This window comes from Oncorhynchus mykiss, chromosome 7 (genome assembly GCF_013265735.2).
Source record: "Oncorhynchus mykiss isolate Arlee chromosome 7, USDA_OmykA_1.1, whole genome shotgun sequence".
In the NCBI taxonomy this organism is placed as follows: domain Eukaryota; kingdom Metazoa; phylum Chordata; class Actinopteri; order Salmoniformes; family Salmonidae; genus Oncorhynchus; species Oncorhynchus mykiss.
In genome coordinates, this window is record NC_048571.1 from 51,071,761 (window position 1) to 51,087,142 (window position 15,382).

Below are 15,382 nucleotides of genomic sequence, written 5' to 3' on the forward strand. Positions count from 1 at the left end.
TACCCTCTGTAGCACCTTACAGCCAGATGCCGAGCAGTTGCCATACCAAACGGTGATGCAGCCCATCAAGATGCTCTTAATGGTGCAGCTGTGTAACTTTTTGAGGATCTGAGGGCCCATGCCAAGTCTTTTCAGCCTCCTGAGGGGGAAGAGGCATTGTCGTGCCCTCTTCACAATTATGTTGGTGTGTTTGGACCATGGTAGGTCCTTAGTGATGTGGACTCCGAGAAACTTGAAGCTCTCAACCCGCTCCACTACAACCCTGTCGATGTGAATGGGGTCGTGTTCGGTCCTCCGTTTCCTGTAGTCCACAATAAGCGCCTTTTGTCTTGCCCACGTTGAGGGAGAGGTTGTTGTCCTGGCACCACACTTCCAGGTCTCTAACCTCCCTATAGGCTGTCCCAATGTTGTTGGTGATTGGCTGTCGTCATCTGGAAACTTAATGATGGTGTTGGAGTTGTCCGCGGCCACACAGTCGTGGGTGAACAAAGCATGTGTGTCCATGTATGCTGCTGATACAACCATATACGCATCAGCAACCACAGCTAATGAAGTCACTGAAACCCTTAACAAAGAGTTGCAGTCTGTTTTGGAATGGGTGGCCAGTAATAAACTGATCCAGAACATCTCTAAAACTAAGCATTGTATTTGGTACAAATCATTGCCTAAGTGTTAGACCTCAGCTGACTCTGGTAATGAATGGCGTGGCTGTTGAACAAGTTGAGGAGACTAAATGACTTGGTGTTCAAATCAAATCAAATTGATTTATATAGCCCTTCGTACATCAGCTGATATCTCAAAGTGCTGTACAGAAACCCAGCCTAAAACCCCAAACAGCATGCTATGCAGGTGTAGAAGCACGTGTTACCTTAGATTGTAAACCATCATGGTCAAAACTTATAGATTCAATGTTTGGTAAGAGAAGGTCTTGCTTTTTTTGTCATCACACTCCAAGAAGCAAGTCCTGCAGGCTCGATTTGTTTATCTTATTTTGATTATTGTCCAGTCATATGGTCAAGTGCAGCAAGAAAAATCTGCAGCTGGCCCAGAACAGAGCCACATGTCTTGGTCTGTAATCAGAGGGATAATATTAGTGCTATACATGCCAGTCTCTCTTGGCTTAGAGTTGAGGAAAGACTGACTGTGTCACTTCTTGGTTTTATAAGAAACGTGTTGGGATTTCCAAATAGTTTGCATAGGTATCTTACACACAGCACTGACACACACACACTTACCCCACCAGGGGCATTTTCACAGTCCCCAGGTCCAGAACAAATGAAAGGAAACGTACAGTATTCCACAGAGCCACGAGTGTAACTCTCTTCCATCTCATATAGCGCAAGTGAACAGAGAACCTGTTTTTTTTTTTTATCTAATAAAGCAACACTTGAAGTCTTCACGGCACAACGCCTCTCCCCATGTGACCTACTTGTCGTGTGCATGTACTCACATGTATGTGTAGCTGATAGATGCACACACACACTACATGTTCATGTTTTTAAATGTATGTGAATTGTAAAGTTTTTTGTTATGTGCCGGGCCCCAGTAATCCTCTCTGAGACTCAAACATGTCTAGGCCTTCCCATACTCATCCACACACATGTAGTACAAATAGTATGTTGACTACTATAAGGGCTAGTGACACTAACTGCCATGTAAAACAGTAGATGGTTTAAATATAGGCCTCCTCTGTTTTCCTATCTGGTATCTTGAAATACAGTGCTATAACATGGGAATAATTAAACACAGATTTTCAGTAGATCTCCATACACACGATCCCAAAGAGGGGACACAGTGGATGGTGTAATACAGTAGGACAGTGTCTGTCAGTATGGGGAGGGATAGAGAGAGGGCTACGGTAGCAGACAGCCAGGCCTTTGAGCCTCTGTCCTGTCATTCTCTGTAATAGGGTGAACAGGGCCTCACCTCAGAGAAAAGCAGCATGATAAAGGATACCATCCTCATCCCTCTCTCCTCTCTTCCCTCTCTCCGTCTGTAGATCATCTTTGCGGACGAGTGCACGGAGGCGGAGGGCAGGCACTGGCACATGAAGCACTTCTGCTGTTTCGAGTGTGAGACGGTGCTGGGCGGCCAGCGCTACATCATGAAGGAGGGCCGGCCCTACTGCTGCAGCTGTTTCGAGTCCCTCTACGCAGAGTACTGTGACTCCTGTGGGGAGCACATCGGTACGCCGCGCATCCACCAGAGCCAACGCAGGGCCCTCGATCCAGCAACACGAGCTGTAATCTAGAAAGCTAAAGCACTGGCATACGTCAAGCAAGACAAATAGGACGCAATTTCAGCTGCAAGATTTCAGTAATGTTAAGAAGAACAGAGAAATGACCTGAATTTAGCTTGGAGAAACATTTCAGGGAGAAATATGCATGGCTGAAAAGATTACATGCTTTTAGTAGAATTAACCGTCTATGATTTAACGCAACACTGGCATGCAGATACCTCACGGCACGGATACAAGTAGAGTCTTTTAAAACAGACTAGATGAACTCAACAGCGTTTTCACAAAGGGTGAAAAGATCAGTTGATATACAAGATTCAGTAGATATATATTTTCACAAGGTCAGTTTCTCTACGTTAACCAAACCAAGCAGGACAACTTGTCACAGGGTAAACCTAGCGCCTTATCACCAGTGGGGCCAGTGCCACCTCTGTGCTTTCCTCTCAGTCCAGAGAGCCGCTTGCTTATCCCTCAACAGGATCCCAGGCTGTGATCTGGCACGGCCCTCAGCAAACAGACATGCAGCTCTGTAATTATTTGTTATACAGGATACAGAAAGTATTTGAGTAATACTGATTATAAATTGAAACCATCAGAAACCATTTGAAACCAGATGGCAGCCATTAGCCGAGGACTGTTCTCCCTGGCAACTGCAAACATACTTCAAATGCAATGCATGTTACATAATGAGTTTAACCCTAAACTGTGTTGTAAAAGTGTTGTAGCCCCAGGGCCTTTCTTCACTCAGGTTTACTTAGAACTTCCAACTCATTTCCTATTAAAATGGAGTTGGAACATTTTCCAGTTTATGGACGATATCTATATCTTTTGATAAGGGAGTTCTCCCTCTAGAGTATTTAGCTGATGTTTTGTATTTGATTAGCCTTAATTTGCCTTGCTGCTTATAGCACTTTATCTTTCACATTCCGCACCTACAGTATTTCCACAATGATTAGTCTTGGTGGTTCTCTGTTGCAGGCATTGACTCATTACAGAGCAAAAGAGTAAAGATTATTGGGTCCTTTCCATTAACATTTTGGCCTATAAGTGTTTTTCCCCTCTGTCCCTCAGGCATTGACCAGGGCCAGATGACATATGATGGTCAGCACTGGCACGCCACAGAGGGCTGTTTCTGCTGTGCCCGCTGTAAGAGCTCCCTCTTAGGTCGCCCCTTCCTACCCAAACATGGACAGATCTTCTGCTCGCGCTCCTGCAGCCTGGGGGAGGAGCCTAACGGGTCAGACTCCTCAGACTCCGCCTTCCAGAGCGCACGCTCCACTCGAGAGTCCCGCCGCAGCTCCAAGGCTGGAAAGAATGGGGGCCAGGCGGGGAGGTGTTCGGGTGAGGTGGACCCTCTCTCCTTACAGATGGACCTGCTGAGTCTGTCCAGCCAGACACCCAGTTTGACCCGCGAGCCGCCCGCATGGAAGAGCCAGGGACAGGGGGGTGACACGTACCCCTACGAGGGCCGATCAGACCCCACAGCAACACCCACCCCACTCCATCTGCTCAGCCAATGCAACGTCAGGACTGCATATAACTCCACCTCCCCCGGGCAGGGCAACCAACCAAACCACAGGTCCAAGGAGACGGGTGTCACCAAGAGGCCGCCCATCTCAGCCCTGAAAGGCCGCTCTATGAATGAGAACTGGTTCCATCAGAGTTCAGAGGACTACTATCCCCCCAAACTGAAACCCCAGCAAAGCTTTGACGTACCCCACGGCTTGTCCTACCACAACGGCTTTTCTGACAAACGCTCGGTCAGTCTGCATGTGTTCCAGAGGGACAGGGAGGTGGGGCTTTCCCAGCGAGGGCGCAGCAGGAACCCCATCAGCGCACTTAGCTTCACGGAGCAGCTCACTCCCCTAGAGCAGACACCCAGGGGTTCCATGGAGTCACTGGCCCTGTCCAATGCTACAGGTAACTCTTCCAGATTCACCATGGAGGGAAGATTAATTCATGTGATTATATTTGAAGCAATATATTTAACTGCTTAGGACATTTATTTCTCACAGAATACTGCAACCGATCCAAAGCTAATTACATACTGTATGCCTTTCTCATAATTATGTCAATGGTTATGAGATTTATTGACGTAATAATGATGACAATGAGGATAACTGATGAAGTTAACCACTGACTAACCCACCTGTTGTTTCTCTGAAGGAACGTCAGCAGACGGAGGAGGGAAGCGCCAGGAGCACCTGTCTCGTTTCTCCATGCCAGACCTGAGCAAAGACTCTGGCATGAACGTGTCAGAGAAGAGCAACATGGGCACCCTCAACTCCTCGGTCCAGTTCCACAGCTCTGACTCCATGCACAGCCTCACCTCAGGCCAGCCCTACATGGAGCTGGAGCCCCCAGTGCAGGTGCAGTATCCTCTGCAGTACTGTGAGCCCCCAGGCCTGGGGATGGGCATGAGCCACCTGCCAGCCGGCTTCACCTACCAGGAGGAGGACAGAGTCAGCCTGGTGAGCAGCGCCAACGCTGCCCGCCTCCCGCCCATCAGCGAGCGCACGCGGAGACGAGGAGAGGGCCCGGGCATGGCTGCCCCTGAAGACACCCCTCAGCGCCGGAGACACAATCACCACCGCTCCCGTCGCTCCAGACGCTCCCGCTCAGAGAACGCCCTGCACCTGGCCGCTGAGCGCAGGGAGAGGCCCCAGCTGAGAGTCAGAGAGGACTATGACCAGTTTCCCCCTCCGCGGGGCGCTAGGGACACATTTGGGAGTGCAGGGGGGAGGTGCAGGGGGCCGGAGCCATTCAGGCAGTGCCCTCGCACCACCTCTGACCTCACCCTGCAGAAGCCCAGTGCCCACCGCCGTCTCGCCGGGCCCTACTCCTGGGACGACTACGAGGATGAGGACGAGTGGTGCTCCACCTGCTCTTCATCGTCTGAGTCGGAGGACGAGGGTTACTTCCTGGGAGAGCCCATTCCTAGGCCCGTGCAGCTGAGGTACCTGAGCAGCCAGGAGCTCCTCCACAAGTACAGCTCCACGGGGGTGGGCGGACCGCACCAAATGAGCGGCAGAGGGGGACAGCTGCACACCCGCAAACGCCGGAAAAGCAAGAACTGCATAATCTCTTAAAATTCGCACCATGGAAAGAGTCGAGAGAAAGTGCCCTCCCTCCCCCAGTATAAACTAACATAGTTCATCTATTCAGAAAAGAGAAACAGACTTCTGAAGTTGTTGAGTATTGTGAGGTTGACAGTGTTTTGATATGCAGTTGGGTAAACGGTTAACAGCACAAATGTTTTGCATGTTTATCCATTTAATGTTTTAAAACAAGTTATCCTGATTACTGATTATATTTCTCTGACTCTCACACTGCACTCTGCTTGTCTGTCACCATATTTATCAAAGCCAACGTGCAATCGTAATAATAATAATGTCATTTCCATGCAGCAACAGTAAGGTACAGACAATTCAGTAAGGTCCAGCTTTTTCATGCAATGTGATTTAGGTATATACCAGTGTACTCAAGTTTATAGGCTGTACTGTATATAAGTAAATGAATGAATAAATTCACTAAATTAAGGAAGCAATGTAAATACTATGTAAATGAGGTCCCACATATTTTTATATTTTGTATGGATAGAATCATTTATGTATTGAATATCTATAATGTAGGAATAGAAAATGCATGCCCGTAATTTGTTGATGTGGTCCTGCATTGGAATAAAATAGTATTTCAGACAGAGAGTGACAGGTGTCCGTTTCCCTCACTAGAGACTGGTGTGTTCGTGTGATCATTTGTCTGACAGTGAACAGTCACCCTCTCCATCTGCTCAACACATAAATGAATGAAAACGTGGCGAAAGCGCTGATTAAAAAGTCACCCCTCAGTAAATGTCATTCCCCCATGAGGTCATGAAGTGATATAAATACTGTGACTATTGGGCCTTTGTGGCATTGTTTGCAAACAGATGCCTGTGAGCTGTAACTGAACTAATCATATAAACCCAGATAATGTGCTGCTGATGCATCTCTATGGATTAACGCGTGAATAACTATGGATGGGATTCAAATGGGCTTTACTGAAGTACAATTTGTAATTCACAAGCTATCTCCTCAATGAACACAGCCTTTACATCCAAAACAACAGGAGTAGTTTACTTCTCTCATCGTTTTTAATTCTCTACATTTACACTTAAATGAGCTCCAGGTCAAGATTGTGTCTGAAAGGTGAAGTGACAGGGTTCTAAATTGGCTCGTGTCTGATGTCCATGTGGTCAGAGGATTACAGTAGCTAAGACTCTGGCCCCCGTAAACTGGGTCCACCCCCTCCCTCCTACTGCAGGTCTCAAAACCAGGTATTTAACTACACACACTAGATTAAAAGTGAGTGAAGACCAATCCCAATGGGCACAGATGTCAATTCAACATCTAGTTTTGATTTACATTTGGTTGTCAACTAATGTGAAATCATCGAAACAATCACATCATTGGATTTAGGTAAAATGTGGGTGACAAAAACACAAAATTCCCTTACGCAGATTACTTTTTGCAAATTCAATTCATTTTCCACATTGGTTCAACGTCGTCATATTGATTTTGGGGGTTTGAAATGATGTGGAAACAAAGTCGATTCAATACGTTTTTGCCCAGGGGGATGCTACTGACATGTTGGGTGAATTAGTGTGTTTATGTGGGTTCCTTTAGATAGCATGTCTTCCAGTGTTCATATATACTTTGCGGTGGTCAGGAGTTTTCATTTTGTTGACTGTTATGACCAAAACAGCTGCACAAACGTGAGACGCATTACTGTCCTGACAACTGAGCGATTCTGTATTTTTTTTGCCTTTTTTTACTGGCCCCCTAGGCCACTGGTGTCATGCCCAGATTTGTCTTGTTTTTTTGTATTTCTCAGTTATCAAATGAATTACTAAACTTAATTTTTAAGCCCACGTTATATCATCATTGCTTGTAAAAAGATTTGTCAGCTGTATTTTACAGAGGGGGTCACACTGACTGGACTAGGTGCAGGAGGAGGAGAGAGTAGAGTGACGCACACACAGCGTTTGATTTGATTTGAGCTGCCGGTGATGGGTAGGAGGTTTGTTTGTAAATGAATGTGATCAAGCTATGTAGCCAATTGATTCCTTCTTGATGAATAAATATATCACAAATGTTTTGTTGTTTTTCTGTAATACTAGCCACCCAGCAATTTTATGAAGTTATTTAACTAGCCAGCTAGATAAGTTCCCAATCTTCCAACATAACTAGCCACCAAGCCATTTCAGGCTATCAATCAATTTAGAGTAGCTTGTCTAACTATCTTAGCTGGCATGTCTGCTGGCAAGGTTGCGAGACTTTAGAAAAGCAAGCAATTGCTAAATGTACTCAAACTCACATTCCCTTCAATCTTTTACCTAGATTTTACCAGAAAAGCTTCTTTACTTGGTTTAAATGACAATTGAACAGATAAAGAGATGTTTAGGTAACCTATGCAGAAAAATAGACATATTTATTTACATATAATTAGGTGTAATGATTATGGCTTTAGATTTCAGGAAGAAGCTGTTTCAGGTGTTTGAAAAATGCAAAAATCTCTGGATCACCCTGCCTCCATCGTCACATACTTCTTCCCCCCTCTAAAATAATGGGTGCATGACGCCCCTGCTGCCACCGCCTAACTCATACCTGGAGAGATGCTCATTGTCACTGCATCATTGTTTCCAAAGTAATGAGTCTTGGAAAACAAAACTAAAAAGCCTCGATCTCCAGTCATCTGCGTATTGATCTAACTGAACACATGGCTTCCATTCAAAGGGCAGCAGAAGCTCATTTCAAACTCATCAGAGCACAGTCTTACTTCATCAACCCAACCCATATATTCATTCACATATTAATGAATTGATTTCTTCTCAGACCTGCAGGGCATTTCCCAAGGACAGAGGGGTTGTACTGTCAGTCATTGTGACGATGGTTTGGCACTGAGAGAGAGTCTGTGGGTTTTCCATGTGTTTAATTAAAGCAGAGCTAAGATGCTGTCAGAAGTGCCACAGATTGTGGCCATATGCTTTCTGGGCTGCACCATAGAGGACAATCCCTGAGTTGTGTTGATGCAGGACAGTGACAGTGGTCTGGTCCACTGGGGACTGGCTGACTCTGGGCAGAATACACCCACTGGAGAGACCACACATCTCTGTGGATGGATAAACTCACTCAACCCAATATGATCAATGACCAGTATCCAGACCCATATATTTATTCTAAATATATGTCTCTAGTTAGTGGTTCTAACATGTTATTTGTCTTACTGAATGTCGTGGTCTATGTCATATTTACACAGTACACTCTTATGGGAACACGGTTTGGATACTTCTATACGTGTTTATCATATGGTGTTTGTTTGGGGGCTTGTGAAAATCACGATATGTGTCAAAAGTATGTAACATCCAAAGCATGCCAACTCGAGAAAAGCTTGTCTTTCAATTTGCATATTATTTGTAGAATTAAGTTGATCCTGCCCAAGCTAATGACTATTACATATTTCAAATGAAGCTATAGTACTCCAGGCCAGCAAAGAGAGTGAAAAGAAGTCAAGCACTTCAGTTATGTGATAGACCACCTGTTACTGTGGAAACTGCTAACCAAGGTATATCTGTTATGTCTGTTTGTGCTTCTGACTGGCACTCTCTTGTTTTCAGTTTAGGGCTCATGAAGAGCATTCCGATTACTATAAATAGAATGTCTTTAGAATGTGACAGCCAATTAACCAATGTTCCTCACATTCCACTGGCCCAGGCATGCACGGCACTCAGGGTCATGTGACAACGCTAAAGTTAGAGGACAGAGGTCTTCCTTGGATGAAACACAGAGAGAGTCTGAATCCCAGAGCTTGTTCCTGGATCATGACCATGACTGTTAACACTACCACATTGCCCAGCGATGCACACAGAACACATCTTTCTATTCTAGTGTGTCAGAGATGGTTCTGTTCTGAGAACACTAAGCTGTGTCTTGGTTAACTATGAGGTATGCACATGGGATGGTGGTCAGATGGACAGCTGAGACATAAAGATGGAGAACTCTCCTGTCTCTGCTGGGATCCCAGAAGCAGAGAGTACTGAATGTGTTAACTCACTTGTGTCCTCAAAAAAATGACTTTTATAATTCACAATAATGACTTTTTATCATTCGTTTACATACACAGTACCAGTCAGGAGTTTGGTCACACCCTTTCATTCAAGGGTTTTTCTTTATTTTGACTATTTTCTACATTGTAGAATAATAGTGAAGACATCAACACTATGAAATAACACACATGGAATCATGTAGTAACCAAAAAAGTGTTAAACAAATCTAAATATAGTGTATATTTTAGGTTCTTCAAAGTAGCCACCCTTTGCCTTGAAGACAGACCAAATGATAGATTTCCACCGGTCTAATGTCCATTGCTCGTGTTTCTTGGCCCAAGCAAGTCTCTTCTTCTTATTGGTGTCCTTTAGTAGTGGTTTCTTTGCAGCAATTTGACCATGAAGGCCTGATTCACACAGTCTCCTCTGAACAGTTGATGTTGAGATGTGTCTGTTACTTGAACTCCGTGAAGCATTTATTTGGGCTGGAATCTGAGGTGCAGTTAACTCTAATGAACTTATCCTCTGCAGGAGAGGTAACTCTGGGTCTTCCTTTCCTGTGGCGGAACTCATGAGAGCCAGTTTCATCATAGTGCTTGATGGTTTTTGCGACTGCACTTGAAGAAAGTTCTTGAAATTTTCAGGATTGACTGACCATTTCCTGTATAGCACCTCTAACTTATCACAACACAACTGATTGGCATTAAGAGGGAAAGAAAATCCACAAATTAACTTTTAACAAGGTACTCCTGTTAATTTAAATTTATTCCAGGTGACTACCTCATGAAGCTGGTTGAGAGAATGCCAAGAGTGTGCAAAGCTGTCATCAAGAAGAAGGGTGGCTAATTTGAAAAATCTCAAATATAAAACACTTTTTTTGTTACTACATGATTCCATGTGTTTTTTCATAGTTTTGATGTCTTCACTATTGTTCTACAATGTAAAAAAAGAAAGAAAAACCCTGGAATGAGTAGGTGTGTCCAAACTTTTGACTGATACTGTATAAGCAAGAGAGTATTAGATCACATTAGGCATGTGGACAGAAGTTGGTCTCCGGATTTTCATTGGAAAATGTGCCTTTTCATACAGCACCTTGTCTCGACATGTCTAAAAGCACAGATGTAACTTGTTCCCTACTTGGAGAAAGAAGTGAAGTGATAATTACCGGTCCTTAAGAGCAAAACTGCACCGAATTACAGCTCCGCTCTGAGGGGACTTAAATAGCCTGATTCAATTATTTACAACTGAAGAATGCTGGTGTGTTATCACACTCTGCGCACACACACACACAGCATATAGATACACACACACGGGGGGCCCAGGCTGGTGAATAGAAGACGCGTGACAGGAATGGCTGAGGCTTTACTGACCATCTCCCCCTCATCATGTGTGTCCAATTACCATGGTAAGAAGTCACCCTAACAACGCAGTGTCAGTCCACACACACACACACTGCACAGCGATATAGGTAGCCTAATAACTGACCTTTGATAGTAACTGACATTGGAATTGATGAATCAAGTGGGATGAAATGACTGTTGGAAGGCGGAAAGAGATAAAACAATGAAAGGCTACACTCTGCAATTTGTCAACCTCAGATGTTGATTATGTTGATAAAGAGAGATTTGCAGGCTCTCTCTATATTCTGCTGACTAAAGCCCATAATCGTGCCTGAGGTTCAGGAGGGCAGGAGGGGATTTCCTTCTCTGAACATGCAGAGTCCTCTCTTAAAAGACTGGACCCACTCCTTCACATAGTTGTGCATGAGAGCCTTTGGCTGTCCCGATGGTGTGTTGATGAGGATGGTGTGTTTATCTCGGGATTTTGGCAACCCTTACAGGGTTTTTCTATTTTTTACTATTTTCTACATTGTGGAATAATAGTGAAAACAACAAAAATATGAAATAACACATGGAATCATGTAGTAACTAGAAAAGTGTTCAAAATATATTTTATATTTGAGATTTTTCAAAGTAGCCACCCTTTGCCTTGATGACAGCTTTGCACACTCTTGGTCTTCTTTAAACCAGCTTCATGAGGTAGTCACCTGGAATGTATTTCAATTAACAGGTGTGCCTTGGTAAAAGTTAATTTGGGGAATTTCTTTCCTTCTCTATGCCTTTGAGCCAATCGGTTGGGTTGTGACAAGGTAGGGGTGGTATAGAGAAGATAGCCCCATTTGGTAAAATACCAAGTCCATACTATGGCAAGAACAGCTCAAATAAGTAAATATAAATGACAGTCCTTCATTATTTCAAGACATGGAGGTCAGTCAATCTGGAAAATTTCAAGTGTCTTCAAGTGCAAAAACCATCACGCGCCATGACGACCGCCACAGGAAAGGAAGACCCAGAGTTACCTCTGCTGCAGACGATAAGTTCATTAGAGTTACCAACCTCAGAAATTGCAGTCCAAATAAATGCTTCACAGAGTTCAAGTAACAGACACATCTCAAGAACCACTGTTCAGAGGAGACTGTGTGAATCAGGCCTTCATGGTCAAATTGCTGCAAAGAAACCACTACTAAAGGACAACACTAAGAAGAAGAGACTTGCTTGGGCCAAGAAACACGAATTAGACCGATGGAAATCTGTCCTTTAGTCTGATGAATCCAAATTTTAGATTTTTGGTTCCAACTGCTGTGTCTTTGTGAGACGCAGAGTAGGTGAACGGATGATCTCCGCATGTGTGGTTCCCCTCCGTGAAGCATGGAGGAGGAGGTGTGATGGTGTGTCAGTGCCGTTGACACTGTTGGTAATTTATTTAGAATTTAAGGCACACTTAACCAGCACGGCTACCACAGCATTCTGCAGCAATACACCATCCAACCTGGTTGCGCTTAGTGGGACTATTATTTGTTTTCAACAGGACAATGACCTAACACACCTCCAGGCAGTGTAAAGGCTGTTTGACAAAGATGGAGAGTGATGGAATGTTGCATCAGATGACCTGGCGTCCACAATCACCCGACCTCAACCCAATTGAGATGGTTTGGGATGAGTTGGACCGCAGAGTGAAGGAAAAGCAGCCAACAAGTGCTCAGTATATGTGGGAACTCCTTCAAGACTGTTGGAAAATCATTCTAGGTAAAGCTGGTTGAGAGAATGCCAAGAGTGTCCAAAGCTGTCAAAGCCAAAGGGGGGCTACTTTGAAGAATGCAAAATGGTATCTACTCGCATGCTAGCAGTTAGACTTCCAGTCATTGTTTTAACTTCCAGTCATTGCATTTATGTCAGAGACCTAAAAAGGGTTTCTACAAGTTCGTCTGAATCTGGGGAAGTAGATAAAGGGCTTCATTGCCAACATCCTGAAGTATCCCTTTAATACAGGGTGACAGTAAGCCCTCTGTTTGGTATTAACGCCATCTGTTACACCTCCATGCACACTGGGCATCCCCCGATCACCAGCCCTCACTGCTTTAACTCTCACCCACTTTCAGATTAGAACCTGGGACATACAGTACTGGACCCACATCTCATTCCAGCTACATACCTACATACCAACGTGAGCAATTATGAGGTGTCCCAGTCAAGATCATAGCAGGTAAGGCTTGGACCTCACCTCAGCTCAACCCCAAACATCAGCCCAAGCTTAGTGCCAACCCAGGCCTCATCCTCAACCCAGGCCTCATCCTCAACCCAGGCCTCATCCTCAGTAGGTATTAGTCTACTAGGTTGGACAATAACAAAAGGGATTGTCATGTATAATATGCACTGAGTGTACAAAACATTAAGAACACCTGCTCTTTCCCTGACATAGACTGACCAGGTGAAAGCTATGATCCCTTACTGATGTCACCTGTTAATTCCACTTCAATCAGTGTAGATGAAGGGGAGTAGACAGGTTAAAGAAGGATTTTTAAGCCTTGAGACAATTGAGATATGGATTGTGTATGTGGGCCATTCAGAGGGTGAATGGATAAGACAAAAAAAAGTAAGTGCCTTTGAACAGGGTATGGTAGTAGGTGCCAGGTGCACCGGTTTGTCTCAAGAACTGCAATGCTGCTGGGTTCCACCACCAGAGGGACATCCAATGATCTTGACACAACTGTGGGAAGCATTGGAGTCCACATGGACCAGCATCCCTGTGGAACGCTTTCAACACCGTAGTCCATGCCCCGACAAACTGGCACTGTTCTGAGGGAAGGTGTTCCTAATGTTTCATTCTGGGGTCCTGGTTAAATTTGCATGCAGTATATAGGGTGTCTTACAATTGGACCAGCGTCGTTAGGGTTTGGCCTGGGTAGGCCGTCATTGTAAATAAGGATTTGTTCTTTACTGACTTGCCTAGTTAAATAAATATTTAATAATGTCTTGTTTCCTGATCTGCCACATCCACAGTGAAACTGTGCCAGCTTGGGGGTGGGTAGTAATCCACAGATCAAACGACTGGGAAGCATCTCATGGTAATGTGGAGTGGCACACCGGGTACCTTTATCCAGCAGTGCCAGAGGGCTCCGTCTGGTTCATGATGTCACGTCCCCAGGCCCTCTGGCAGTGACTCATTAACCGGGTCCGTGTCCCATCTGTGTGCCACCTGTACTAAATCGCCACAACTACATCATATTATTCTCCATCGTTCACCCCCCCCCCCCCCCCCTCGTTCTCCCTCTCTATTGATGGGTGGACCACTCTAGTCCTCAGATGTAAATGAGCCAGAGAGTGTCTGTGATGTTCTTCCAGGACATCATTTTCTTTATTCACCACCAGGCTGGCACTCATTACTCAGAGTGGTTCGTACAGGGTTGCCATTACGTTGTTTGGTCCCATCCTAGTTTGTGCTTTTAAATAGTCTTTAAACGGTCACTGAACAATTCAAACAAGTTTGAGGTACTATATATCAGTGTGGCCAGGAGTCTATATGAACGGTTGCAGTCACGTACATCCAAACTAGGTCATTTTACGAAACTACCATGAATATGCCTTGCAGGTTTTGTTTGCAATATTGCTCCTGAGCGCTCAACATGGTGGAGCAGGGATAAGAGTAAAGGATAGAGATTGGCCTTTCAAATAAATACGTTCTCAGAGACACACAGTACTGTCTTATTGTGAAGCATTGAGAAGCAGTCAACCAAACCTATTTTTATCACTAATGCCATCAGAGAAGATGTTAATATGTTAGCATGAACGTATTACAGTGCCACGGCATGGTTCAGTAATGTTCTCCTTACCTACGGTAGAAGATTAAACTCTGTGCTATCATGCCTTGAATCAAGTTGTTTTCACAATGCAGAGAAACTCTGCCATCTGTCGAGAACATGATGTCACTACAGCACTAGAAAGTTATGTCTTTTTATATTTTACTACAGCGCTAGAGATAATAAACCAATATTGTCTATCCCTCACACTCACACATTCCAAAATTGAGCGTTCATCTTCCCAAGATCAATCTACTACTAGTGACAGTTTAGTTTACAGTTTCGATATGGCACATTGCATGTGTCATGGATACTGTTTATTTGACACAAATGCTCAGACTGAAATACCTGCTCTATGTGTCCATTATATTTACCTCAGTGTCAGCATGTTCCATTAAACAGTAAAAGCAGCCCATTGGCCAGGCAGTGACCAGGCAGGCAGGTCTATGGGGAAAGATGGTTAGGCGTCACTATGGTAGCTCTAATTAATCCTCTAGTTAATCCCCTCTAGAGACAATGCAAACAGCGGGACGCCGATACACCATCTGACCCCGGCCAAGATAATGTCAATCATTCCCCATCCCTGAACGGGAGCTGTGCACCCAGCACGTTTAACTGCTAATGAAGACCCTGTGCCCAGCAGCAGCTGGCAGCCAGTGATAAGGGGAGCCCCTTAAAGAGCCAACAGCTCAAGGACCATACTGGAAAAGCCAACCCTCAAAGACCCAGCCACATCATTATGGACAAAGAGCCAGCTAAGAGGCTGAGGGAGTCCCTCACGTTGGCCATGGGTATCGGTTAGGTCGACAGGTTCTTACTAATGAGTCTGCAAGAAATCAGACTTAGGGTGGATTTTATGTGGTGCATGTGTGTGTATATGATAAATTGAGAGATAAAGAGAGTGCATATTGTCTTAGAAATGTCC

The 15,382-nt window shown here is 44.6% G+C and overlaps 1 protein-coding gene across 3 annotated transcripts in view; it reads left to right on the forward strand.

Moving 5' to 3' along the window:
• Positions 1-7,369, forward strand: part of LOC110527970 (prickle-like protein 2) — a 115,038-nt gene extending 107,669 nt beyond the window's left edge. For all 3 annotated transcript variants that reach the window (XM_036983457.1, XM_036983459.1, XM_036983458.1), the window contains 3 exons: positions 2,000-2,186; positions 3,308-4,156; positions 4,403-7,369. In XM_036983457.1, coding sequence (XP_036839352.1) covers positions 2,000-2,186; positions 3,308-4,156; positions 4,403-5,325 — 1,959 coding nt within the window. In that variant the 3' untranslated portion in view covers positions 5,326-7,369. The remainder of the gene's footprint in view (positions 1-1,999; positions 2,187-3,307; positions 4,157-4,402) is intronic.
• Positions 7,370-15,382: the final 8,013 nt, after the last annotated feature.